This window comes from Oncorhynchus masou, chromosome 22 (genome assembly GCF_036934945.1).
Source record: "Oncorhynchus masou masou isolate Uvic2021 chromosome 22, UVic_Omas_1.1, whole genome shotgun sequence".
In the NCBI taxonomy this organism is placed as follows: domain Eukaryota; kingdom Metazoa; phylum Chordata; class Actinopteri; order Salmoniformes; family Salmonidae; genus Oncorhynchus; species Oncorhynchus masou.
In genome coordinates, this window is record NC_088233.1 from 45,313,853 (window position 1) to 45,340,547 (window position 26,695).

At 42.2% G+C, this 26,695-nt stretch overlaps 1 protein-coding gene across 2 annotated transcripts in view; it reads right to left on the reverse strand.

The window, feature by feature from the left end:
- Positions 1–26,695, reverse strand: part of LOC135509569 (metabotropic glutamate receptor 8-like) — a 230,104-nt gene that overhangs the window by 20,804 nt on the left and 182,605 nt on the right. For both annotated transcript variants that reach the window (XM_064930332.1, XM_064930331.1), the window contains one exon: positions 10,873–11,073. In XM_064930332.1, coding sequence (XP_064786404.1) covers positions 10,873–11,073 — 201 coding nt within the window. The remainder of the gene's footprint in view (positions 1–10,872; positions 11,074–26,695) is intronic.

The window sequence follows — 26,695 nt, forward strand, 5'->3', positions numbered from 1 at the left end:
GTGCATTTGTGAATTCACCCTGGCTTCACCGATTTCAGAGCCCTCTCGTCTGAGTGTGCCAGAGCGCAGAAAAACTGATTAGTTTACAAAGGCTCAACACCAGTTGAATATGACCGGTGTCAGTAAACGTTGGCAAAAAAAAAAAACATAATTAAATTGTTGCCAGCAGCAGTTAGAGTCACCAACGCTCTAGATAACATAAAACAGTCTATCCAGCTCTGGTAGGGTGAGTAAAATGGTCATGACGCTCAAAAAAACTGTTTACTTCTGAATATCACATTAGCACCGTCCGAAAAACCTGATTCAAATTCGACACAAACCTTCAAATAGGTATGTAATCACACGTGATATAAACTCTTTATAGTGTTTTATTTACATTTTAGAGCTGATAAGGTGACACGTTGGACAGATCAAGTGAAAAAAGCTATTTTCCCACACAACATATCTCCTTCTCACTGTCACGCATTAGTTTGGCTTCCCCACCCGCCATTTTTAAAACGACCCGACGGGGCTCATTGCCATCTTGAATATTGCAGAAACAGGCAGAGTTTAGGTCATGTCATTTATTTTTTTGGAAAGGGGAGAAAATATGCCTTATAATGGTATCGACATTACAGTTGATCTGGAACTGTTACGTTTTTGGTGCACTAAAATACGGTCAATAGTACGGACCAAGAAGATGTACAAAAGTGAGTGAGTTTACGGCTTGACTGCCTTTGTGAAGCAAGAACGCTCGGACCAAACCTACTCCTCAGCCAGTGTCTAGTGAAATCTCTGAGAGCGAAACGCTCTGAATTTAAGAACTGAGCACACTCTGGCACTCCAGATTGTATTTGACGAATGCACCCTTAGATTTAAAAAAATGGCTTCTTTATAGAACCTTGTGTTCAATTCCAAATGTAACTGCCATTCCGAGTCAAAAACCAACTGCCATTCCATCATAAAGATGCAAGAGGATGGTGGTTGAACCAACTTGCAAGTAGCGTACCAATAAGCACATTATTTTTCAATGTATTAAGGTAAGGAAAGTTGATGAATTAATTCAAATATGAAGCCAAAGTCATATGATAAAGTGCAGGCTAGATAAATAAAATGTTAACATTATTCGAATTTGAGCACATTTGTGAGCTAGCTAGGCTAAAGCTATGCTATTTTAATTTGCCACTTTACAAGCTAGCCAGCCAACTCTTTCAAATAATTTTTGATTTATTATGGGCTAGCTGTAACCCAGAAGTATTAGAGGCAGAGGAGCTCTCTTTTGGCAGCTGCTGACAGCAACTTCATGTAAGTTTTTTTTTCTTCCATTTAACCTTTCTTTAACTAGATCTTCTACATCATAATAATTATGTCTGCATAATATTTTCTTTTCATTTTGGCAGATTAACTCTTGCTTATTTCTAAAGATGAACTCATGGTTTTGCTCCTTTTTTTGTTCTTGTCTGGAACCAGTCAGGCAACAACCCATACTGTACTGGTGGTAGGTAGCCCAGCGGCTAAGGAGTTGGACCTGAGGCAGGAGCAGTACCTGTGGCCGAAAGGTGGCCAGTTGATATCTCGGGCCAGGCGCTGGGAAAAAAACATGGTAAATGATCTGACAACTGGAGGGCTGCTGGATTTACATCCTCAAAACATTCCCCTACCGTTGGGCCCTTGAGCAAGACCCTTATACCCACAACAGGCTCTCCATCCAGGAGTGCTGCACTGCAGCTTGAACCTGTGCTCGTCTCAACTGTATGTGCGAGGTCTGCTGTTTGGGTGGGTTGAGAACGGAGCAGTAGCCACATCTCTGTTGTTCGCTGTAACTAATGTATTGTATTGCATTGTATTGTAGAGAAGTCAGCAAGAGGAGATGTGCGTCATCATTCAAACGAACAGATGCCTCCCTGGCCACCAGTGCACATTTCCAACGACGGAAAATTCAAAAAACTATGCTGCTATTATTTTTTCCATTATCGAATTGTTTATGTTATATTATTAACAAAAAAATATTCCTATTCAATAGTGGTGGCCATAACTCATAAATGGCACCATGCAAGGTTTGACATGGAATCATTTTGGTTCAATGAAGAAGGACCTCTGGGGTTCTGATCAAAGAACCCTATAAAAGGGTTCTATACAGTATGTACATTTTAGGGGTTCCATATATGAAGCAAACGATAGAACCCTTTTTGGTTATATAAGGAATATTTTATTCTAAGAATGTAGGATGGTTGATATGGTTGATTGTGATGTCAAGAAAGCAGAGCAGTGCTTTATCACGGACAGACCTCTCCCCAACTTAGCAATCGTTGTTTCTTGACATGTTTCTTTATCAGTCTTGATGATTGGAAACAAGCCCCAGTCACACTGAGATAACAAAGCTACAGCAGAATGAATGTCAGACACATTTTCATGGAACCAGAATAGTGCTCTCAAGTGTGACCTTAGGTCCTCCAGGTAATGCCTGATCCCTGTTGACAGACTGAACCTTGACATTGCAAAAAAACAAAAACACAAGTCTGTGTTCTCAGTGCTGGTATGAGAATGATAGGCCTATGGATGATAGTGGATGACAAAATAGTGAGGGATCCGCACATTGCTCTAATTCTTCTAAATAGTTTTTTATTTTATTGCTAACGTAAAACGTGTTGATATACATTGCATACGGTATCTTTGCATTTAGCATGGGTGAAAATGTGTGCACCTCCCTTTCAGTGAGTTTGAACGAAAACTAGCCAATGCATAAATCTCAAGGTAGACCTACTGGGGTGGCAACAGCAGTGTTGGAGAATGAAGGGATATGAATAGAGAAGCATGTAGAGGCGGCACAGAAATAATGTGAAATACTGCAAGGACTCTTTGTCTCGCATGTATGCACGCGCACACACTTTACCTATCCCTTCAAATTGCTGTCACAGCCATGGGTAATTGTTAAGCTAAGACTGGTGATGAGTGATTTATTTGCCACATACAAGGGTTTTATGTTTAAGATCAACCTTGGTGTGGACCTTGATTTCAGCAACTCATCACAATCCAGAATGCTAAAAGCTTGACTTTATCGCAGGGTGGAATGTAGCCTAGAGGTAGAGAGGCGAGGCAGCAACCAAAGGTTTGCCAGTTTGAATACTGGGTCAGACAGGAAATATCTGGTGGGAATTGAGCTGGCAACCGGAGGGCTGCTGGTTTCAAATCCTAGATGCCACTGACTGCTGTTGTGCCCTTGAGCAATGCACTGAACCCCCCTCCACAACAACTGGGATAAAGTGCAAGTCAAATTTCGGTTGGACCTTACCTGAATAAAGTGATTTTAATCTTAATCTAAGGCTAAGAAGAAGAGCTTTTGTAAAATGAATGCGTTGACAGATGACACTGAACTGTAGGTGGGCTTGATGATCTGTAACAAAAAAAAAAGAATAACACGTACATGCTGTGAATGGTATACTGTGTTGCTTCAGAAATGGGTTATTGTTACAAGGCCTTTCAAAACCATGGCAATCTGATTCGTGCAGTCACGAGGGTACGGCAGCTATACGCTCCTTACAAAACTCTTCCGGATAACACTGTATGGAAACAATATTTTTTGTTTGGTGGAAGGAGCGCTACAGCCACATTGTCAATAAAAATGATGGACGAGTGTTATTGTACAGTAGGTCATGTAGACACTAGTAACTCTCTGACTCTGGGGACACGTCCACATTTCATGTACCCCAATGGAGGTGAATGTCCACAGATATTTCATTTAATCTATTGGCAGTGCAAACATGCAATATACAATATATCCAAAATAATGGGTGGAAAAAGTGTTTTCAAGTGTTCCCAAAATAATGGAAACACTTGAGAAAATGAGAGATGCAAAGTATATTGAAAGCAGGTGAGTTAATTAAGCAATTCAAATCCCATAATGCGTTAGGGTCTTATATAAAAATGCTGGGCAAGCCATTATTTTGGCTACCATGGTTATGCCCTCATAGGATGACAATGCCCCCATCCACATGGCACGACTGGTCACTGAATGGTTTGATGAGCATGAAAATTATGTAAACCATATGCCATGGCCAACTCATTCACCAAATCTCAACCCAACTGAACACTTCTGGGACATTCTGGAGCGACACCTGAGACAGCTTTTCTATCTACAAAAAAAACTAATTATGAAATTGTGGAATCTATGCCAAGGTGCATTGAAGTTGTTTCTACCTCGTGGGGGCCCAATGCCATATTAAGACACTTTATGTTGGCGTTTCCTTCATTTTGGCAGATACCTGTATATTATCAGCTACAATTTCCATATTAAAGGGCCAACAGTGTCATGTATCTAATGCCAGCCCAGCTGTCAGCAAATAAGGTGAGAGTAGTCATTGCCAAGAGGCTTAATGTTCTATTAATTCACAGATTGTGATTTAATAGATCCCAGACTGAAGCAACATTCTTTAGGACACTGACAGGCAGCGGGCATTAGGAATGAGAAAAAGCAGTGGGAGATTTCTAGCTTATTGAATAAATCTCCCACTATTGATTATGCCTTGGTTACACAGAGGGCTCGTGGGATGGGAGAGGAAATGTGTTGTTCATTCTGCAACATGCTCCATAGGGTTAGCAATTTGTTTGTTTGTTTGTTTTTCCAAAGGAAAGCGTGAATAATGTGATAAAGCAAAACGCACCAAAACTGCAAATGGACTTTTTTCACCCTTTAGTTCAAATTCATGTAAACTAATGCAATTAATTACCCTGAAGGCTATTCTGTTTTTATTTTCTCGAGTAGTCATATTCAAAACAATATTCAGTTTGTTTTATAATAGTAAATGTTAGCATTAGAAACAAATAGTCCTGTATGCTCATTCTCTATTAGCTTCTCAATGCTAATCTTAAAATAAGCGTATGCAAGAGGAAAGTTGTTGGGTTAGCAATTAGCTATAGTCAAAGTCACAGTCAAAGTGTTGCTTGGATGTCTGATTTGGTGCATTTTAAACTCTGATTATGGGTAACCCTTATGCTCTGCTTACAGAAAACCAGTGTGGAAAAAAACCTGAGACCCTCATATGTGATGTGTGTGTTTCATATGGCACTCATATAGGCTAAATTAAGCGTGGAATACACAGGCAGGAACAGATAGACAAATACAGACTATGAAATACCCAAAGGTTTCCTCCCTCCTGGAATACTTTATGTATTTCATACACTTAGGCACCCCTGCAGGCTCAATCAAGAGTAGCACACACAAACACACACTGTATTCCCACATCCCTTTCCCCCCCCTTCTCTTGGATTTATCAATCTGCATTATTTATTAAAAGATTCTCCGGCAAAACATTCATCCTACACGTAGAATAGAAAATGCAAGCAAACATCACTTTTTCCTCTTTTTGTTTCCCTACTTCTCATTTAATTTAATGATCAAGGCACACACAAAAGATAGTGTTTCATCATTCAAAGCAGCATTAAAGTGGGTTTGACTGAACACAGACATGCAATTTCAGCCCTGCAGTCATATTCATTGCTAATTCAATGTTTTTTCCCCCCGAAAATAACACAGTACAGTTCCACATTCATCAAGCTTGGCAGAGATATGAATCCCTTCAAGGTTTGAAGATTTTTTTTAACAATCTACTGAAGCTTTACTAGTTCTGCATGTTTGCCATGAAAAGCTAGTGAGCATGCCTATTTCCCCGTCCTATATCGTTCCCTAGCCCATTGCCTGAGAAGAAGATAACATAATTATTCAAATCTGCCTTTCCCTCTCAGGTAGGGAGCTGGAAGGAGAGCCATTTGTAGATATATAGAAACTTTCCCGACTGAGTTATTACAATTTTGAGGCAGATCAAGGCAAAGCGTGCCTAACAGGATACAACACAGTCTGGTCTTAGTTTAAGGACTGAGAAATATTCCCAAATTGGAGGTAGGGCCTTTGTGCTCAAAGGATGGGCCACATTCTTGAAAAAAAAAATGTGAATAGTGCACATAGATTAAATAACTGACTCATTCAGCACTACGAGTATAAAGAAATCCATTTTCAAAACCTTCGCTTCCACAGGGTCCGAGCATGGGGAGAGATATGCGAAGTGTGTATTATTTCTTTCTTCCTTTATCTAAGCAAGTCCATCTCACCACACGCTTGGAAAAGGATATCAACCTTGAAAATCTATGCAGAAATTATAGGCAAGAGATGAAGGTGTACCGGCTTTATCTAGCCTCTCATCAAACCCATTTAATAGGTACTTTGGTGTAGAATTACAAAAGTACTGGGCCAACATTAAATTAATCACACTGTTATCTCACACCACTGAACAGGAGCGGTCTTCAGCTCTGCATGTGTTCCAAGCTGGAGAGATAAGAGGGACATATAGACGACTGTATCTGAGTCGTACCTGTGAATCAACAATCGAGCACACGTGACAAAAACATAATAGCAGGAGAAAGCCATTCCTACCTGCCCAATAGTTACTGTATAATCCAGTAACTATGTAGTATTAAGAAATGGCAACAGAGTGTGTTCTTAGCTTACAAACAATAAGTACCTTGTAAATAATACAATGTTTCCATAGAGGAGTCGAATAATGGAACACCCAATACTGTCTATGGTAGGGATTGAAATAAATTACATTAAAATACAACAATTGATAAAGAAATAAACTACATGGGCCTCCCGAGTGGCACAGCGGTCTAAGGCATGACTCAACCTTCACCTCCCGAGCCCACTGGGGAGTTGCAGCGATGAGACAAGATTGAAATTGGGAAGAAAAATAACAAAATAAATAAACTACAACTACACTATACCATTGAAGATATGGAATGTTGTAAAATAATTTGTATTTGACTTTCTATTCATAGCATTCATACATTTATAAAAGACAGCATAAGAAGAAAGGATAATTATTGAAATGATACATCTTCAAATATAAAGGAACTGGAAAACAGATTTACTTCAGACTGGAAAATAGGTAGTAATCAACACAGTAGGGTTAAAAACACAGCAAACAGAGGACATAGAAGGCACGGTATGAGGGTATGTGATAGTGTATTATGATGGAAGTTGGGGTGTGCGTTTTTGTGTTTGGAAAAGTGTGGAGTTAAGTGAATGAAAAAGAAAAATGGTTGCAAATGTCAGAGATATGTGATATACATTTTAAAATGAATTATAAATATGTATTTATTGTCCTATCATGATGGAACGGTCCCCAACTGTATACCCTAGACAACCACCTGAATGACCAACACCTTAACAATAAGTCCTTATCTGTTTTATAGGCCTGCTGCAAGTAGCCCAAACACAGCCAAGACAGAAAGATAAATGCGGTCAGAGATCCACTAAAGCAGCACTGCCCGCTAAAGAGTCTGTCTGCACTGCCCGCTAAAGAGACTGCCTGGCGGGGTTGGTCCAACAAAGCCAAAGCCCCCAGACGGGTGAGAATAATATACAAGGAGTTTCTCGAAACTGCTAATGAGAACCTTGATGACCTTGTACTTAGCCGGTGGGAATTTCCGTGTGGTGCCCCCACCCAGGTAGTGGCAGTGCTGGCAACACTAGCTGCAGTGACCCATTGGGATAGGGCTCACAATCAGAGAAGGGGCAAATTATTGTAGCCCCGGTGGCACAAAATAATCCAAAAGTCTGACTGCACAGAGATGCTTGAGAAAATGTTCATAATGGGGGACCATAGTTTGTATGTTTCAGGGTGGGGGTGGGTTGTAACGGGAGCTCCATCAGCTAGGACTTGACATTGGTTTATAAAATCTCCTTATTCTTGCTCAATTTTGCATGCCTTTTCAAACAGCTAAAACTGTATATGCATTCACACATCAAGTCTTCTCTTGAGTTGGGCTCTGGGAATTCAAGGCACACTCAACCAGCATGGCTACCACAGCATTTTGCAGTGATATGCCATCCCATCTGGTTGCGCTTAGTCGGAATATCATTTGTTTGTCAACAGGACAATGACCCAACACACCTCCTGGCTGTGTAAGGGCTATTTGACCAAGAATGAGAGTGATGGAGTGCTGCATCAGATGACCTGGCCTCCACAATCAGCTGACCTCAACCCAATTGAGATGGTTTGGGATGAATTGGACTGCAGAGTGAAGGAAAAGCAGCCAACAAGTGCACAGCATATGTGAGTACTCCTTCAAGACTGTTGGAAAGCATTCCAGGTAGAGTTAGTTGCAAGAATGCCAAACTGGGCAAAGCTGTCATAAAGGCAAAGGGTGGCTACAATGAAAAATCGAAAGTATATTTTGATTTGTTTAACACTTTTTTGGTTAGAACTTGTGGATATATGGAGGATGAAATATCCTGACCTAGTGAGATATACATGGCGGAGGTTCAATCAATCGAATCGTCTTGACTACTTTCGTATGTCATTCTCTCTGGCAGCAAAAATTTTAAAAAGTGTTGATAGGGGACAGAAAGTGGTCGGACCATCAAATAATTGGCATATACACTACTCTTATAGAATTTCCACGCTGGCGAGGATATTAAAAATTTAATCAAAGCCTATTGGATGACAACTTGTTTTTAACCAGGACAGAAAAAATCATATAACTGACTTTTCCCTCTAAATAATATAGGTACAACAGTAAAAAGACAGTGAAAAATAACTTTAGCGAGGCTATATACAGGCACCGGTTAGTCGTGCTGATTGAGGTAGTATGTACATGTAAATATGGTTAAAGTGACTATTCATATATGATAAACAGAGAGTAGCTGTTACGGATACTAGTATCCTGTGTGTGTATCCTGTGTGTGTGTGTGTGCATCCTGTGTTCTTTTCTCTCCTTCTCCCCTCACAGGTGAAAATCATCACTCCCCAATCACAATCCAATCATCAATCAGAAGACACACCTCCTCCTGTTTCCTACCCTATCACAGTTCCTTTCCCTTGGTTTAAAAACCCTGTCAGTTGTTTGCTCTAGAGCTCAATCTCTCTGGAAATGCCATGTCTGTAGGTCTCTGTGTTTCACTCTCTCTTTGTGTATTAACCTCTCTTTCGTTTGAGCACCTCCATAGCACTTTGTCCGCACCTGTGAGTATTGTTTTTGGTTATGGTGTTTGTTTGTTTGCTGGTGGGTAAAGGTGGAACCAAGACAAGTCGCCCATGGGCATACACTACCCGTAGGTAAACTTTGTTAAATACACTAGTTAGAACTGGACGGACCACCCACTGTATTTTTGGTTAGTTAGTTAGCTGTTGTTAAAGTAGGCTAGTCTAGCTTAGGGGTGTTTTTGAATACTTAGTTTCTTTCCTTGGGTCCAGCTCAGCCCCTTTTGCTGCTCTCCCCCCCCATTACCATGTGTTTATTAATAAACCCTGAGTTTGACGGTAGATTTCAGTTGTCGTGGTTATTTCGTTCACACTTTTACTTTGTCACTATTATAATTTGCTTGAGTTCTATTACGGGTCTCATTACCATACCCCCTAGATTGTCGGGCCAAAAGGGATTCGTAGCAGTAGCGTAAAAGAGGGGTTGGTGGGTGGTGGGACACAATGCAGATAGCCCGGTTAGCCAATGTGCAGGGGTACTGGTTGGTCGGGCTAATTGAGGTAGTATGTACATGAATGTATAATTAAAGTGACTATGCATGTATGATAAACAGAGGGTGGCAGCAGCGTAAAAAAAAGGGGGGGGGGGCACACAATGCAAAGAGTCCAGGTAGCCATTTGATTACCTGTTCAGGAGTCTTATGGCTTGTGTGTAAAAACTGTTGAGAAGCCTTTTTGTCCTAGACTTGGCACTCCGGTACCGCTTGCCATGCGGTAGTAGAGATGATAAACGGAGAGTAGCAGCACCTTTTTACTCATGTGAAGTGCAAATTACAAAGGATTAACCTGTTGATGCAATTGAAGCATTTAAGGCTGGGAAAACTCCAGGGCTGGATGGCATACCAGTGGAGGCATAGCAAACCTTTTTGATGTACTCAGAGGACCGTTATTAGCATGTTTTAAACCATTCCTATAAAATGGTAGATTATCAAATTCTCAACAAGGTCTGATTTCATTATTACTGAAACAGGACCCTGGTGGTGAATATAAAGCTCCAGTCCATAAAAAAAATTGGAGGCCCCTTACACTTCAGTGTCGTGATGCAAAAATTCTAGCAAAATGCACAGTGCATAGAATTAAAGAGGTATTGTCATATTATTCATCCTAATCAGACAGGCTTTTTAAATGAACAATATATTGGAGATATTATAAGTACTGGAAACAACATAACACTATGAAAAATCTGGGAAACCATTCCTGAGATTGAAAAGTTTTTTGATCAAGTATGACTGGAATTTATATATACACTGCATCCGGAAATTATTGTTACATTGCAGCCTTATTATAAAATAGATTTTTTTTAAACATCCCTCATCAATCTATACCCAAGATGAGAAAGTAAAGGAGCAAATGCATTAGTCAGTAATAACAGATACTGTATAGAGAGTAAGGATGAAAAGGGGTAGAAAAAGATGAACTGATCGGAAGGTGGGTTAAAAAAAGAGTGACGGCCAGAAAAAGAGGAAAGGGGGAGTAAGGTGGATAATGAAGAGAGAAGAACAGGAGGAAAGGGGGAGTAAGGTGGATAATGAAGAGAGAAGAACAGAGGAGGAAAGTGTATATTACAGAAATTAAGAGGTCATGGCTAAGAAATGTAATTCTTGAATCGGTGCTTAAGGAAGAGGAATTGCAGTAATATCGAAGAAGTGGCTATGGAGGTACTGCATAACAACAATGAGGTGGAAACAAAGGAGGACAATAATGGAAATGTGGAGAGAGTTTATATAATAATCCTAGTGTGATGAGGAAGAATTAGAAAGTGTTTCAAAAGTTGAAAACTGAAATTAAATAGTTGAACAAGTGTATGACATACAAATGGCTGGGGAGGTATTCTGATGATGTTGAAAAGAGTCCTTACCATTGAAGTTTACTGCCCGGATGAAGGTCAGTAGTTCCTTGCCGTCAATGTTGTGCATGCGTGGGCACAGGCCTATGTTCCCTGAGCAGAGCTCGCGGTGCATGCGGTGTAGGGCGTGGGCCATGGCATAAACCGCGTCCATCACAAACTGTACCTTCCCCTCCTGTTCATAGGTTGAGTCACGACCCACCTTCTCCAGTCCTGGACAAGAGGAGAAAGACGCCAACATAAATTCCACTGGTCTATAGACAGTCATGTTGTTGACTGTCAATTCCCAAGTATTTGCACGTGTACCTAGTAGGTGTAAATTGAAGAGTAAGGCAGTCAATACTTAAGACTCTCACGTTCGTGATCTAGTCAATATGAATATCCCTGACTTTTTCACACAGTCCTTGTGTAAATGATTACATCTCACAATGGAAAACAACATCTCACAATACATACAGTACATCTCACCATGGTCACAACACCAACCTCTGTTCTAATTAGAACAATCGTATAAATAATAAAAATATGCGTTTTGTCCACAATAAGAAAATTAAATACATCTAAATATTGCTCCAGCATTGATCAAAGTTCAGAATACTTATATTCTTGACCTGACTGAGTTCTAATAGCACCTGCCTCTTTGCCAATGGGTGGAATCATGAACAGTGATTTGTTATGTTCGCTTGCGTCCTCCAGATTTGCCGCACAAATGTGTCTTTTAGCAGCACATTCACCCCTCTCTCGACTGGCTAACTCTGCCCTCTAGCGGCACAGGCTGGTGGCCTGAGATGTGAAACAAACTAAACCAAACTCGTAGTCAGCTCACAAGAGAAAAGGGCTAAACTAGACACGCTGCTGACCACATGGTTGCGAGATGCAGGACAAAAAGCCATTTTAAAACTGTCCCGCGACACCTGCCATGTAGACAGACATTCCACAAACAAACAAAAAGCGACATAGAGAATGAGCACACAACTGGTAGTCGCTTATTCAGTTGAAGTCGGAAGTTTACATACACCTCAGCCAAATACATTTAAACTCAGTTTCACAATTCCTGACGTTTAATCCTAGTAAAAATTCCCTGTCTTAGGATCACCACTTGATTTTAAGAATGTGACATGTCAGAATAATAGTAGAGAGAATGTTTATTTCAGCTTTTATTTCTTTCATCACATTCCTAGTGGGTCAGAAGTTTACATACACTCAATTAGTATTTGGTTGCATTGCCATTAAATTGTTTAACTTGGGTCAAACGTTTCGGGTAGCCTTCCACAAGCTCCCCACAATATGTTGGGGGAATTTTGGCCAATTCCTCCTGACAGAGCTGGTGTAACTGAGTCAGGTTTGTAGGCCTCTTTGCTCGCACATGCTTTTTCAGTTCTGCCCACAAATTTTCGATAGGCTTGAGGTCAGGGCTTTGTGATGGCCACTCCAATAGCTTGACTCTGTTGTCCTTAAGCCATTTTGCCACAACTTTGGAAGTATGCTTGGGGTCATTGTCCATTTGGAAGACCCATTTGCGAACTAGTTTTAACTTCCTGACTGATGTCTGGAGATGGTGCTTCAATATATCTGCAACATAGATGGCACATAATGCCATCTATTTTGTGAAGTGCACCAGTCCCCCCAGCAGCAAAGCACCACCACAACATGATGCTGCCTCCCCTGTGCTTCATGGTTGGGATGGTGTCTTCGGCTTGCAAGGCTCCCCCTTTTTCCTCCAAACATAACGATGGTCATTATGACCAAACAGTTCTATTTTTGTTTCATCAGACCAGAGGAAATTTCTCCAAAAAGTACAATCTTTGTCCCCATGTGCAGTTGCAAACCGTAGGATATAGATACTTTTGTACCTGTTTCCTCCAGCATCTTCACATGGTCCTTTGCTGTTGTTCTGGGATTGATTTGCAATTCTCGCACCAAAGTACGTCCATCTCTAGGAGACAGAACGCGTCTCATTCCTGAGCGGTATGATGACTGCGTGGTCCCATGGTGTTTATACTTGCTTACTATTGTTTGTACAGATGAACGTGGTACCTTCAGGCATTTGGAAATTGCTCCCAATGACGAACAAGACTTGTGGAAGTCTACAATTTTTTTTCCTGAGGTCTTTGCTGATTTCTTTTGATTTTCCCATGATGTCAAGCAGAGGCACTGATTTTGAAGGTAGGCCTTGAAATAAATCCACAGGTACACATCCAATTGACTCAAATGATGTCAATTAGCCTATCAGAAGCTTCTAAAGCCATGACATAATTTTCTGGAATTTTCCAAGCTGATTAAAGGCACAATCAACTTAGAACATGTAAACTATATCTGGCCATGTGTTTAAGGTAATTGTCCTGCTGAAAGGTGAATTTGTCTCCCAGTGTCTGTTGGAAAGCAGGTTGAAGTTTTCCTCTAGGATTTTGCCTGTGTTTAGCAATATTCCTAACATGATGCAGCCACTTCCATGTTTGAAAATATGAAGAGTGGTACTCAGTTATTTGTTGTTTTGGATATACCCCAAACATCACACTTTGCTTTTTTTGTTTTGTTGCTGTATTACTTTAGTGCCTTTTTGCAAACAGGATCCATGTTTTTGGAATATGTTCATTGTGTACAGGCTTCCTTTTTACTCTGTAATTTCTGTTAGTAATGTGAAGTACCTACAATGTTGTTGGGTATTTATCACAGCCACAGCCATTATCACAGCCATTAAACTCTGTTTTAAAATCCCTATTAACCCCATGGTAAAATCCCTGAGTGGTTTCCTTCCTCTCCGGCAACGGAGTTATCAAGGGCGCCTGTATCTTTGTAGTGGCTTGTAACGTAGATGCTGGAAGTCAAGAAGCAGGTGGTAAGTTTAATATAACAACGGCTATGGACCTACACAAGTAGCATCCAGGCATGGACAAACAGATACAATACTGCCTGGGGAAGGAACCTAAGGGAGTGCCAGATAAAGGGGAGGTAATGAGTGAGGTAATGGAGAACAGGTGTGCGTGATGAAGCGCAGGTGTGCTAATGATGAAAGCCAGGGTCGCATAATGATGATTCCCAGGACCGGTGGTTAGGTCGAATGCTGGAGAGGAGGAGCGGGAGTAGATGTGACATGACTGAGTGTGTTGATACACCATCCAAAGTGTAATTAATAACTGCACCATGCTCCAATGGATAGTCAATGTCTGCTTTTTTTGTTACATACCAATAGGTGCCCTTTGCGAACCATTGGAAAACCTGGTCTTTAAATCTGTGCTTGAAATTCACTGCTCGACTGAGGGACCTTGAAGATAATTTTTATGTGAGGTACAGAGATGGGGTAGTCATTTTAAATCATGTTAAACACTTAATGCACACATACGAATCCAGAGTCCATACAACTATTATGTGATTTGTTAAGTAGGTTTTTACTGCTGAACTTAAGTTAAATACTTGACTCAAGACATTGCAGATTTTCATTTTGAATTTGTAAACATTTCTAAAAACAAAATTCCACAACATTTCAATTTAATCCATATTAAATTCAGGCTATAACAATAAAATGTGGAAAAAGTTAAGGAGTGATCATTTTGACACCACGGGTGAGATCTTGCGTGGAGCCCCAGATCGAGGGAGATTATCATTGGTCTTGTATGTCTTCCATTTCCTAATAATTGCTCCCACAGTTGATTTCTTCAAACCAAGCTGCTTACCTATTGCAGATTCAGTCTTCCCAGCCTGGTGCAGGTCTACAATTTTGTTTCTGGTGTCCTTTGACAGCTCTTTGGTCTTGGCCATAGTGGAGTGTGACTGTTTGAGGTTGTGGACAGGTGTATTTTATAATGATAACAAGTTCAAACAGGTGCCATTAATACAGGTAACGAGTGGAGGACAGATGAGCCTCTTAAAGAAGAAGTTACAGGTCTGTGAGAGTCAGAAATCTTGCTTGTTTGTAGGTGACCAAATACTTATTTTCCACCATAATTTGCAAATAAATTCATAAAAAAATCCTACAATGTGATTTTCTGGATTTTTTTTCTCATTTTGTTTGTCATAGTTGAAGTGTACCTATGATGAAAATTACAGGCCTCTATCATCTGTTTAAGTGGGAGAACTTGCACAATTGGTGGCTGACTAAATATTTTTTTAACCCACTGTATATAGAAATGCATACTTTCTTACTCATAACTGGTTTGGTGTGCTATAACTTATTTTTATAGGAATCAGTATGCACATACTGTACTTTCACTGGCCAAGTTTGCTAATCATTAGTTTGCCTTGAGGATATTACTTCAGAACACCTATAATTTGTTCTAATCTACAAGTATGAGGAATTCAAGGCATTTGCAAATTACACTGGAAAATGAAAAAAGCCTGCATTATATAAGATGGGTCTCTCATCAAAAACCAATGAAAGATGATTTCTCATTACTCAAGAGAGGTTAACATACTTGCGTCCTCTAATAATAGAGTGAGTTATCTCACTATGGGATATACCCATTTTCTGGGAGAGATCACTAAACGCTCCAATCACACAACGTCTGTCGTAGACAGACAGGAAGTGTGTCGACTAGTGGGGGACCCCACTCTATAAAAGTTGCCACCATCCCGCCCTCTGACATGTTCTCAAGCATATCTTTCTTCCTTGCGCTCTTGCGAACAGGGAAATGCCATGATATACCTAACTCTATTATCAGAGAACCCGGGGTTGCGCTAGTAACCTTAAGATCTCTTTCAAAAAATGTGTTTTATCTCACTATGGGATATAGCCCACTCCCGTATCACCGATATGATCTCTGAAGCCAGGAAGACCCGACGGACTGTATGTGCCAAGCAGATGCAGTGATGTCCATTTTGTAAAAATCTCAAAAGTATGAGGGGTAGCCAACGTACCGCATAACAAATCTCTTGCACAGAGATACCTAAAAGGAACAATCTTTTTTTCACTAGTCCACTGTTGGTACAGTTTGAAATGTGTGTGAATGTGGGACCTTTGTCTGTGAGAACTGTGAGCTCATCTTTTTACACAGCACATTCCCAGTCTACAGAACCCCTCTAGAAATTGTTGGCTGTGTTACATGAAAGATAGAAAGGGGAACAGGACCTGGTTTGTTTGTGTGGCAGCTGAATGCTAGGGCAAATGATTTTGCATCATAGATGAACAAACATGTTTAGGTTATGGCACTCTAGTGAATGTGACTCATTGCAGAAATAGGCACTAGCAAAGGGACTCAGATGTAGCTCAGACTCAGAAATGTTACCTCTCTTGCATGTTTTCCTTCCCGGCATGTTCCCTCTCCCTTGCAGGTTTTCCCTTTCTTATCAAAGACATCCTGCGTGCCAGCCTCCTTTTATGTTTAATTCCTCACTGGGGATGTTAAAGACTTGTACATTGTAATGACCGTTAAAAAAAAGAAATGCTTTTGGAAATGTTCTCGTTCCCGACTCTTTGTGTAATAGACCATATGTCAAGCCTGCTCTTGTTCCCCATCTCTTGCGCTCGAGGGTGCCAGGCGGCCCATCATTACGCACACTTGTCACCATCGTTACGCGCAACAGCGCTTCTTTGGACTCACCTGGACTCCATTTCTTTGTTGATTGGACCTCCTATATCTGTCAATTCCTCAATTTGATCCCTGTGTCACCATTGATGCCGTTATGTTTTCCCATGTCCTTGTTTGTTTCTTGTCTGTTATCCATTAAATGTTCAAACCCTGTACTTGCTTCTCGTCTCCCAACGTCTGCCCTTACAGAATGCTGACATCACAATTTGAAGCATCAGGGAGGTTTTTGTTGGTGACGTCAGGTCCGGTTGCCGCTGCCGGAGGAACCAGGAATACCTCAGCTGGCTCGTCGGGCTTCCACGCCTTAGCTGGCTCGAGATGTTTCCTTCCCTTGGTTGGCTCAGCAGGCTCCCATCCCACGTCATGCCTCAGCCAGCTCGTCAGGCTCCCACACCTCGTCGGTGGTCGAGTGCACCAGGTGGCCCATCATTACGCACACTTGTCACCATTGTTACAGGCACCAGCGCTTCGTTGGACTCCATTACTTTGTTGATTCCTCCTCCTATATCTGTTTGTGCCTTGGTTTGATCCCCATGCCAGCATTGATGTTGTTATGTTTCCCCTGCCCAGATGCTGCCGTTGTTTGTTTCTCGTCTGTTATCCATTAAATGTTCACTCCCTGTACTTGCTTCTCGTCTCCCAGCGTCTGTACTTACACTATATGCTAGTTGAATGGAGAAACTGTAGTTGTAAAAGCTAATAATTGTTATATGCCTTATTTGTTTCATATTTTGTCATTTCAGTTTGATTTGAATGTTGTATATGGTTGGCGATTTAAATGTCTTAATTTTCAGGTTGAATGAGACAATGTATTCCCCTAAAAATGTTCTTTCAATAAAGTTCTTGTTTTATAAAAATTATATCTTTCCTTATATATATTAGACTAAATGCTATTTGTATTTTTTTGTTTGTTGCAGATATGTGTTTAATATACTATCCAGATGAAGTTTCTCATCACATAACTTTCCATAGAATTTGACAAAAATACCATCGGTCACTAAAACGTCAGTAACGCATTCACAGTAAAATATATTTCTCTTCTGATTTCAGATGATCAAATCCTTACAAAATAAAGGAGACTCAATATGCTCCAAGTTGTTCTCTGTCGTCATGAGACATTTTTGTAAATGGCAGTTGTTTGGGAGAAAAGCATTGATTTTCATATAAGATACACATTTTCACAGGTGTTTCTCTTGGCTGATTACAATTTGATGTGGTGCTATTGTATGTCATATCATTTAAAATAACTTTCTCAGCTTTTAAAATATGTATCATGTTTTCATGTAAGGTTTGACATCAGCTAGTTATTCTCATTTATGCACGCCGATGTCATGGTCCAGTAAAAAAAATGGTTTCCTGACTTTCCGAGCAGGAAAGGGTTAAATCCTTCAGTATTAGCAATAGTAAATAAGAGTCTGGTTGCAGCAGTTGTGAATCATGTGTAGCAGGAATGTATGTGTGCATGTGTTTGTGTGGTTGTTTGCGTGAGCGAGTGCATGTGTGCTAAGGTGCGGAGAGTCAGTGCAGTTGGTCAGTTCAGTTCAAGTGTTCAGCAGTCTGATGGCTTGTAGATATAAACTATCTCTGAGCCTGTTGGTACCAGACATCTTGCTCTGATACCATCTTCCCCTCAGGCACCGTTTCAAATAATAGTCCTGGATGGGTGGGAACATGACCCCAGTGATGTACTGGGCCATCTTCACCATCGGCTAGATGGCCTTGTGGTCGTGGGAATGGAGCAATTCCCATACCAGGCCGTTATGTACCTGTTCAGGATGCTCTTGATATTGCATTGTGCCATGATTTTCTTCAGCTGCCTTAGGAAGAAGAGGTGCTGTTGCGCCCTCTTGACAATATCGGTGGTGTTGTAGGTTCATGTCGAGTCAACAGTGATGTGGACGCTGAGGAACTTAACTGCTAACTCTCTCTACTTCAGTCCTGTTGATGTGAATCGGGGTGTGTTCCCTCTGCTGATTGAAGTCAATAATCAACGTCTTTGTTTTGCTGACCATGAGGGAAAGGTTGTCCTGGCAACACAATGCCAGGTCACTTACCTCCTCCCTATAGGCTGGCTCATCATTATCAGGCCTTCAACCGTGAAATCATCACCAAATGTATTATGATGGAGTTGGTGTCGTGAAAAGTGCAAAGCCACACAGTTGTGGGTGAACAGGGAGTACAGCAGAGGGCTGAGTACACACCCATGGGGGGCCCCTATGTTAAGAGTCAGTGTGGAGGATGTGCTTTTGCCAATCCTCAAAGCCTGTGGTCTTCCTGTCAGGAAGTCCAGGATCCAGTTGCAGAGGGTAGTGTCCAGACCCAGGGCTCTGAGCTTGGAGGGAACAATAGTGTTGGATGCTGAACTGTAGTCAATGACCAGCATTCTCACATAGGTGTTCCCCTTGTCCAGATGTGTTAGGGCCATGTGAATAGTGATGGAAATGGCATCTTCTGTGGATCTGTTGGAGCAGTAGGCAAATTAGTGGGTCCAGTGTGCCTGGCATGCTGGCCTTGATGTGGGCCAGCTTCTTGTATTACTTAATGATGACGGGTAAGTGCGATGGGGTGAGTGCGATGGGGCGATATTCATTTGGGTGACATCAATAAGGGATCATAGCTTTCACCTGGTCAGTCTATGTCATGTAAAGCACAGGGGTTCCTAATGTTTTGTACACTTTGTATATATACACACCTTCAAATTTGTGGATTCGGCTATTTAAGCCACACCCGTTTCTGACAAGTGTATGAAATCAAGCACAGAGCTATTCAATCTCCATCGACAAACATTGGTAGTAGAATAGCCTTACTGAATAGTCCAGTGACATTCAACGTGGCACCGGCATTTTATTCATTTTATTTAACTAGGCAAGTCAGTTAAGAACACAATCTTATTTTACAATGACGGCCTAATCATGTCATCCTTCCAACAATTCAGTTCATCAAAATTCACCCCTCTTAGAGCTGCCCCAGTCAACTGTAAGCGCTGTTATTATGAAGTGGAAACATCTAAGAACAACAACGGCTCACCCACGAAGTGGTAGGCCACACAAGCTCCGAGAAGGTGATTGCTACATGCCCTTTTGCATAATGGAGGAGCAATAATGGTCTGGGGCTGTTTTTCATGGTTCGGGCTAGGCCCCTTTTTTATAAATGTTTATTTCACCTTTATTTAACCAGGTAGGTAAGTTGAGAACAAGTTCTCATTTACAATTGCGACCTGACCCCCTTAGTTCCAGTGAAGGAAAAGCTTAATGCTACAGTATATAATGACCTTCTAGACTTTTCTTTGCTTCCAACTTTATGGTAGGAAGGCCCTTACCTGTTTCAGTATGACCTGTGCATGAAGCGAGGTCCATATGGAAATGGTTTGCCGAGATCGGTGTGGAAGAACTTAACTGGCCTGTACAGAGCCCTTACCTCAACTCCATCGAAAACCTTTGGGATGAATTGGAACGCAGACTGTGTTCCAGCACTAATCACCCAACATCAGTGCCCAACCACACTAATGCTCTTATGGCTGAATGGAAGCAAGTCCCTGCAGCAGTGTTCTAACATCTAGTGGAAAGCCCTCCCAAAAGAGTTGAGGCTGCTATACCAGCAGAGGGGGGACCAACTCCATATTAATGCCCATGATTTTGGAATGAGATGTTTGACGAGTGTAAGTTGACACAATAACTGTTAGCAAAGGTGTTAGCTAGAGAAGACGTGCTGGATGTTGCAGGGATTTGTAGTTTTTGCATGATGTCTACTTCGATGCTAATTAGCATTTTTTAAATCTGTGAGTAAATAGAGCGGAATATATTGATTAAAGTCACCTTGTCCAAGAGAGATTAAAATGGTTATAAAAATGTCACGCCAATGTAAGGCTACACAAAACATAGCCCTTATTTTAAGTGTTTCTAAATTCCCCAATGGGAAAAAATTAATGGTGGAAAACCGATTGGAACCATTTCCCTGTTTGAACACTAGGTTTTATGAGTATTATGACACCTCCACGTTGAGGCTCTACACTCTCTACACTTGACAGACAAAGTAATCACGGGTCCTGGCATTTCAATTAAACATCACTTACCAGGGCAAATGTATTACCTCTGTACAGGACAGACTAGTTTCTGTTTTCCATTTTCTATCATGCCCTGGGGTTCAATTAGATTAGAAAATTAGATAAATGAAAAACTATTTACAGAGATAGTCTTGTGTGATGAGATAAGTTGAAAAAGAATCAACAGCGCTAATTTCAGCGCATATAAGGCTCTGACAAGCCTGAATATATTTACATTAATAGCTTATTGTTATACTCCCCATTGTTATTTACTAACATCAAAAATGTGTCAGATTCTATCAACGTAGCGATAATAATGACATGCTTCTGGGGTCTAGCATTGTTTTGCAAGATTTTTTATAGAATACATAGAAATACTTAGCAGACAAAATTGAATGGATTGAGTAGGTACTGACATTACAGGTTAAATATGTCTCCTTCAGTCGGTCTAGCCTTCAGTACTATGCTTCAATAGTATGCATTGAACTCAACTCAAAAGTAAACTATAAAAAGTATGTTGACACCTGCTCATTGCTCATTGAACATCAAATTCCAAAATCATGGGCATTAATATAGAGTTGGTCCCCTCTTTGCTGCTATAAAAGCGACCACTCTTCTGGGAAGGATTTCCACTAGATGTTGGAACATTGCTGGGAGACTTGCTTCTATTCTGCCATGAGCGTTAGTGAGGACGGGCACTGATGTTGGGCAATTAGGCCTGACATGCATTCGGCGTTCCAATTCACCCCAAAGGTTTTTGTTGGTGTTTCACACTGATCTCGACAAACCATTTCTGTATGGACCATCGCTTTGTGCATTGTCATGCTGAAACAGGAAAGGGCCTTCCCCAAACTGCTGCCACAAAGTTGGAAGCACAGAATTTTCTAGAACAGTGGTCGCCCACCGTTCAATCGCGATCTTCAAGGCATTCCTAGTTGATCACCAAATATTTCTGTAGAAAAGCCAACGAACTTTAAAGGCTTGAGCTCCTTTTTAAAAATTGTGTTGAGCTGTTGCCGGGAGGTGCACTTGATTCAAAAGTCCTGCACACCGGGTAAGCAAAGTGTTCGCATTAGACAAACTCTGCATACGCCGCGGAAATCTGTGACTGAATCGAGTGCACCTACTGCCCTGCCCCATCGGATAGCTCAAATCACCGTGGCTACAGTTTCCATGGCCCTGGCCACAGCCAAGTTTAATAGGCTACTAGCCTATGTAAGATTGAGTAACTTTTAAAACCATGACCACAGAAAGACTGTCAATGAATACAGCAAAGAGCTGCTGTTTTTATGAGTGAAAACATGTTTAAGTTTACGTTCAGCACTGTCACTGTTTTTATTCAACACTATAACAAAACACGCGTCTCCGTACTTCCACTCGGGCTGCAGCTGCAATGAATGAGTAGCCAAGTATCGATAGCCCTGCGTTTTATTGTTATTAGCAGCTCATCGTGTTGATTTTAATATTAAGGAATATTTAACTCCTCTCTGGTCATAGGAACAACATGAATTTGTGTATGTGGCAGATGTGGTGCGACTCGAGTTCCACCATCAGGTGGAAGAAGTGTCCCCTCTCTCTGTTCAGTCTCAGGAAAGAAAGGAGAGAGCAGGGACCGTGAGAGACGGTTGGGAAATAGTTTAACGGTCATCCAACTTGGAATTCGAAGTCGGAAACTTGGGCATCTTTCTAGAGCTCCAACTTTTCGACCTGAAGATCACTGATGTGATGATGTGACCTCGTTCACCACCAGATGCAGGTATCAGTCCAGAAAAATAAAAATGCTAATTGTTTCAATTCATGCTCCACAGTGCCTCACAAGTGCTAAACCAACTAATTTATTTTGTTATCGAAGCTCGAGTTTTGAAATATAAATGGTCTGATTAACAATATTGGCAGGCCAATAATATAGCCAATATGATGTGATTATGTATTAGGCCTACTGCCAAAACCTCATTCATAAAGAACTGATTTGTGTGAGGTTAATGTAAAAAAAAATCTGAGCAGTAGATCTCAGCTTGCTTTTTAACTGCAAAAGTGATCTTGACTCAGAAAAGGTTGGTGACCACTGGTCTAGAATGTCATTGTATGCTGTAGAGTTAAGATTTCCCTTCACTGGAACTAAGGGGCTTAGCCTGAACCATGAAAAACAGCCCCAGACCATCTTTCCTCCTCTACCAAACTGTACAGTTGGCACTAGGCAATTGGTCAGGTAGCGTTCTCCTGGCATCCACAAAAATCAGATTAATCAGTCGGACGACCAGGTGGTGAAGCGGGATTCATCACTCCAGAGAACGCGTTTGTACTGTTCCAGAGTCCAATGGTGGAGAGCTTTACACCTCTCCAGCCGACGCTTGGCATTGCGCATGGTTATGTTTGGCTTGTGTGCAGCTGCTCGACAATGGAAACCCATTTCATGAAGCTCCCGATGAACAGTTTGTGTGCTGGCGTTGCTTCCAGAGGCAGTTTGGAACTCGGTAGTGAGTGTTGCAACCAAGGACAGATGATTTTTACGCGCTACGCGCTTCACCATTTGGCGGTCCCGTTCTCTGAGCTTTTGTGACCTCAAGTGGAGACTTTAGCATGTAAATCTTGGTGGAGCAAACACAAAAAAATGTGGGATGCATGCCAGAAAAGCCACTACACAACACAACACTAAACAATACATTAATTGCACTATAACAGTGGTACCCACAAAGCTGTCCCAACAGAAGAGCAACAGAAGAGCTCTTTTCACCACCATGGAGTGAATCCTTGTTACCGCTAAACATGGCTTTCAGCAGAGCCTTGTCTAGCAGCGAAACAGTAAATTCAGTTTCATTTACTGCCTTTAAAAAACAGCGGATATGGCTGATTTGCTTTAACAAATGTGGTTTCTACAACAATTGACATGTACAAACTATGCATAAGGGAACAACAAGAGGATAAGGGACAATCCAAAATGTTAAATAAAATATTAATCAGCGAGCTAGGACGGACAGCAACAGAATTCAGAACATGGGCCATTCTTACAGTATTCTCTCTGTACATTTACATTTACATTTAAGTCATTTAGCAGACGCTCTTATCCAGAGCGACTTACAAATTGGTGAATTCACCTTCTGACATCAGTGGAACAGCCACTTTACAATAGTGCATCTAAATCATTTAAGGGGGGGGGGGGTGAGAAGGATTGCTTTATCCTATCCTAGGTATTTCCTCTGACAAAGTCAGAGCCGTAAGATAAGTAGAGGGGGCATTTAAGTAGACAATGAACGCTCTTACAATATTCAATGAATACATTTCTCTAAAACAGGCTATAGGCTACATATGCACCATAAAGTCAGAACAGTAGGCTAAATTATGAGGGGGAAATGGACCAAATTATTAAGGTTGTAACGGTTCTCGTCTGGTGAAGGAGAAGCGGACCAAAATGCAGCGTGGTATCTTTGATACATGTTTAATGACGAAGAAAGAACAAACAATACAAAACAACAAACGGAACGTGAAAACCTATACAGCCTATTTTTTTTTTTTTTTATAAAAAATAATGTATTACCTTCAATACCATTCATTCTTTACAACTCAGAATTTTCATACATACTCCAATAATGGTATTTTAATTTTAACAAAACAAAAACCTCAAACAAAACCTCAGGGGAGCATCTTCCCTCCCCGACACCCTACAAAATACCTTTCCTTATCTCCCCGTCCCTAATCTATCCCCTTACAAATCTAAATGACACCCGGCCCTAAACCCCCCTTCCACCTCTCCCGAGCAGCATGCTGCCCCTACTTCCTCTCCTCACTCTTCATCCTGCCCCTCAAATCTCCTTCCACCCTCCTCACTATCCCTTCCACCCCCCAATCTCTCCCTGTTTTCACCATGTTCTGCCTGGCTTCCCACAGCCCCCGTTTAAACAGACTCATGAGAAGCCAGAGCAGAAACCTGTCCCTATCCGTCCCTCTCGCTCTCCCTACACCTCTCTCTAACCTGGCCCACGTCAATACAAAATCCCCCCTTACCAAACCTAACAACACCCGTGCCCTAGCCCATACTACACCGGCAAAGGCACAGTCCCAAAAGACATGGCGCACAGTCTCCTCCCTGCCACAAGAGGATCTTGGACAGGTGGGGGATTGCACCAAACTATACCGGTACATGATGGAACGTACCGGCAAGCACTTATGGAGGCTCAACCAATTCAGGTCCTTGAGACTGTTGTCCAGACCCCGTGCCTGCACTCCCTCCCAGACCACTTCCGAGATGCCCACTACAGGCGCCGGACTCCCTGCCTTTCTGACCTCCTCGTACAGGTCCCTGTGATCTAAACCTACTCGGGCAACTTCAACCTCAGGGTGCGCACGCAGCCACTTGGCCGCATGACCAAAGTGCCACGGCAGCTGTTCCGCCCGAGGACCCGTGTTAGACCACACCATTACGCTTCTCGCCTGATACGAGAAGAGCACCCGCAGGAGGTAACCGGACGGGTGTATCACTGGATGAGCAAGCTCCGTTAACAAGAAAGAAACAAAAATTGCATCCAGCTTGAGGGGGAAATGTGGTACCCCCCTACCTCCCTCCCCGATGGGACAGAGCATGCGTGCCCTGGCGACCCACTCGCACCTGCCGCTCCACATGAACTGAAACACAAGCCTCACTAGAGGCCTCCTCAGACAAGCCGGCAATGGGTAGATGTACGCCAAATACAAAAGAGATGGCAACACATCCACCTTTAGGACCAGGACTTTGCCCATAAAAGACAAATACCTAGCCTTCCACATTGCTAGCTTCCTCTGTACCACTGCAATACGCATGTTCCAGTTTAGCGTCGCTGAGCCGGAGGTCTCAAAATGGACCCCGAGAATCCTCAGGGCCCCCTCACAGAGAGATAACCCCCCGGGCACATCCGTTCTACTGCGCCATCTTCCGAAAAACTTGACGGAAGACTTTGTATGGTTCAGAACCGCTGAACGGGTGAAATACCCAAAGATGGCAAGGGACCTTGTCAGGCACGAGTCCTTGCACAGCAGCAAGGAAGTGTCGTCGGCATACTGCGTCATCTTAACACGCAGCCCACCACTTCCAGGGATCAACAAGCCTTCCACCCCTGTGTCTGCCCTAATGGCAGCCCCCAGAGGCTCCATGTACAGAACGAAGAAGAGAGCCGAGAGTGGGCACCCCTGCCTGACCCCAGACGAGAGGTCAAAAACATCAACCAAGTGACTATTTACACTAACTCGGCACCCCGCTCCGACATATAATGTACGAATCCATCCTATGAACTTCTCCCCAAATCCTAATCGACCTAACACTCTGAATAAAAAGGATCTATTCACGCGATCAAAGGCTTTCGCCTGATCTAGCGCTGCTACCATTAAAGGCAGTCCTCTATCTTCAACCCAAGCGATGGAGTCCCTGATTTACTGTAGGTTCCATCTAATAGAGCGGCCCTCTACCCCGCATGTCTGATCCTAATGGACGACGTAGGGAAGGTCTGTGCGCAACCGGTCTGCTAAAACCTTTGCAAGTAGCTTGTAATCTACACACAGCATGGTCAACGGCCGCCAGTTGCCAAGATCTGTTACTTCCCCCTTCTTATATAAAAGTGACAGCACACCAACAGCCATTGATCCCCCCAGGACCCCCGTCTCAAGGATGGCCTTCAAGACTTCGAGGACCACTGGTCCAAGTATACCCCAAAACTTGAGATAAAACTCAGCCGGCAGCCCATCCATCCCAGGCACCTTCCCTTTTCCGATCCTCCTAAGAGCGCTCTCAACCTCTTCTAGTGAGATTTGGGCCTCCATCACTTCTCTAATGTCCTCTGGCAACCGCCTGGACAAGTGTTCTAAAAACACATTTCCCTGCTCTAAATCTATTTCCCTTTCCTTAAATAAACCTTGGAAATGATCAGTTGTCACCCTGACCATATCCTCTGGTTCTCTAACTATACTACCATTTTCTTCCCTAACACCATGCATTACCTTCCTACTCTGTCTGGCCCTAACCGACTTAAAGAACATAGCAGAACAAGTCTCATTGTTTTCTAGAAAGCCACTATGCGCACGCTCCAGGAAAGCTCGAGCCTTCCGCTCCTGCAAATCCCTGAGCTGCGCCTTTAGGGTTGCGGATCCCTCCCAGTCAAACGACCCACCGAGGTTGCCTCTAACACCCCCTCGCACATGGACCGGAGGCCTTCAAGCCTCCAAAAGAAACCAAAAAACCTGTCAACAAAAGCCTGCTCCTCCAGCACATCCCGATCTAACTTCCAGTACCCCCTACCAAAGA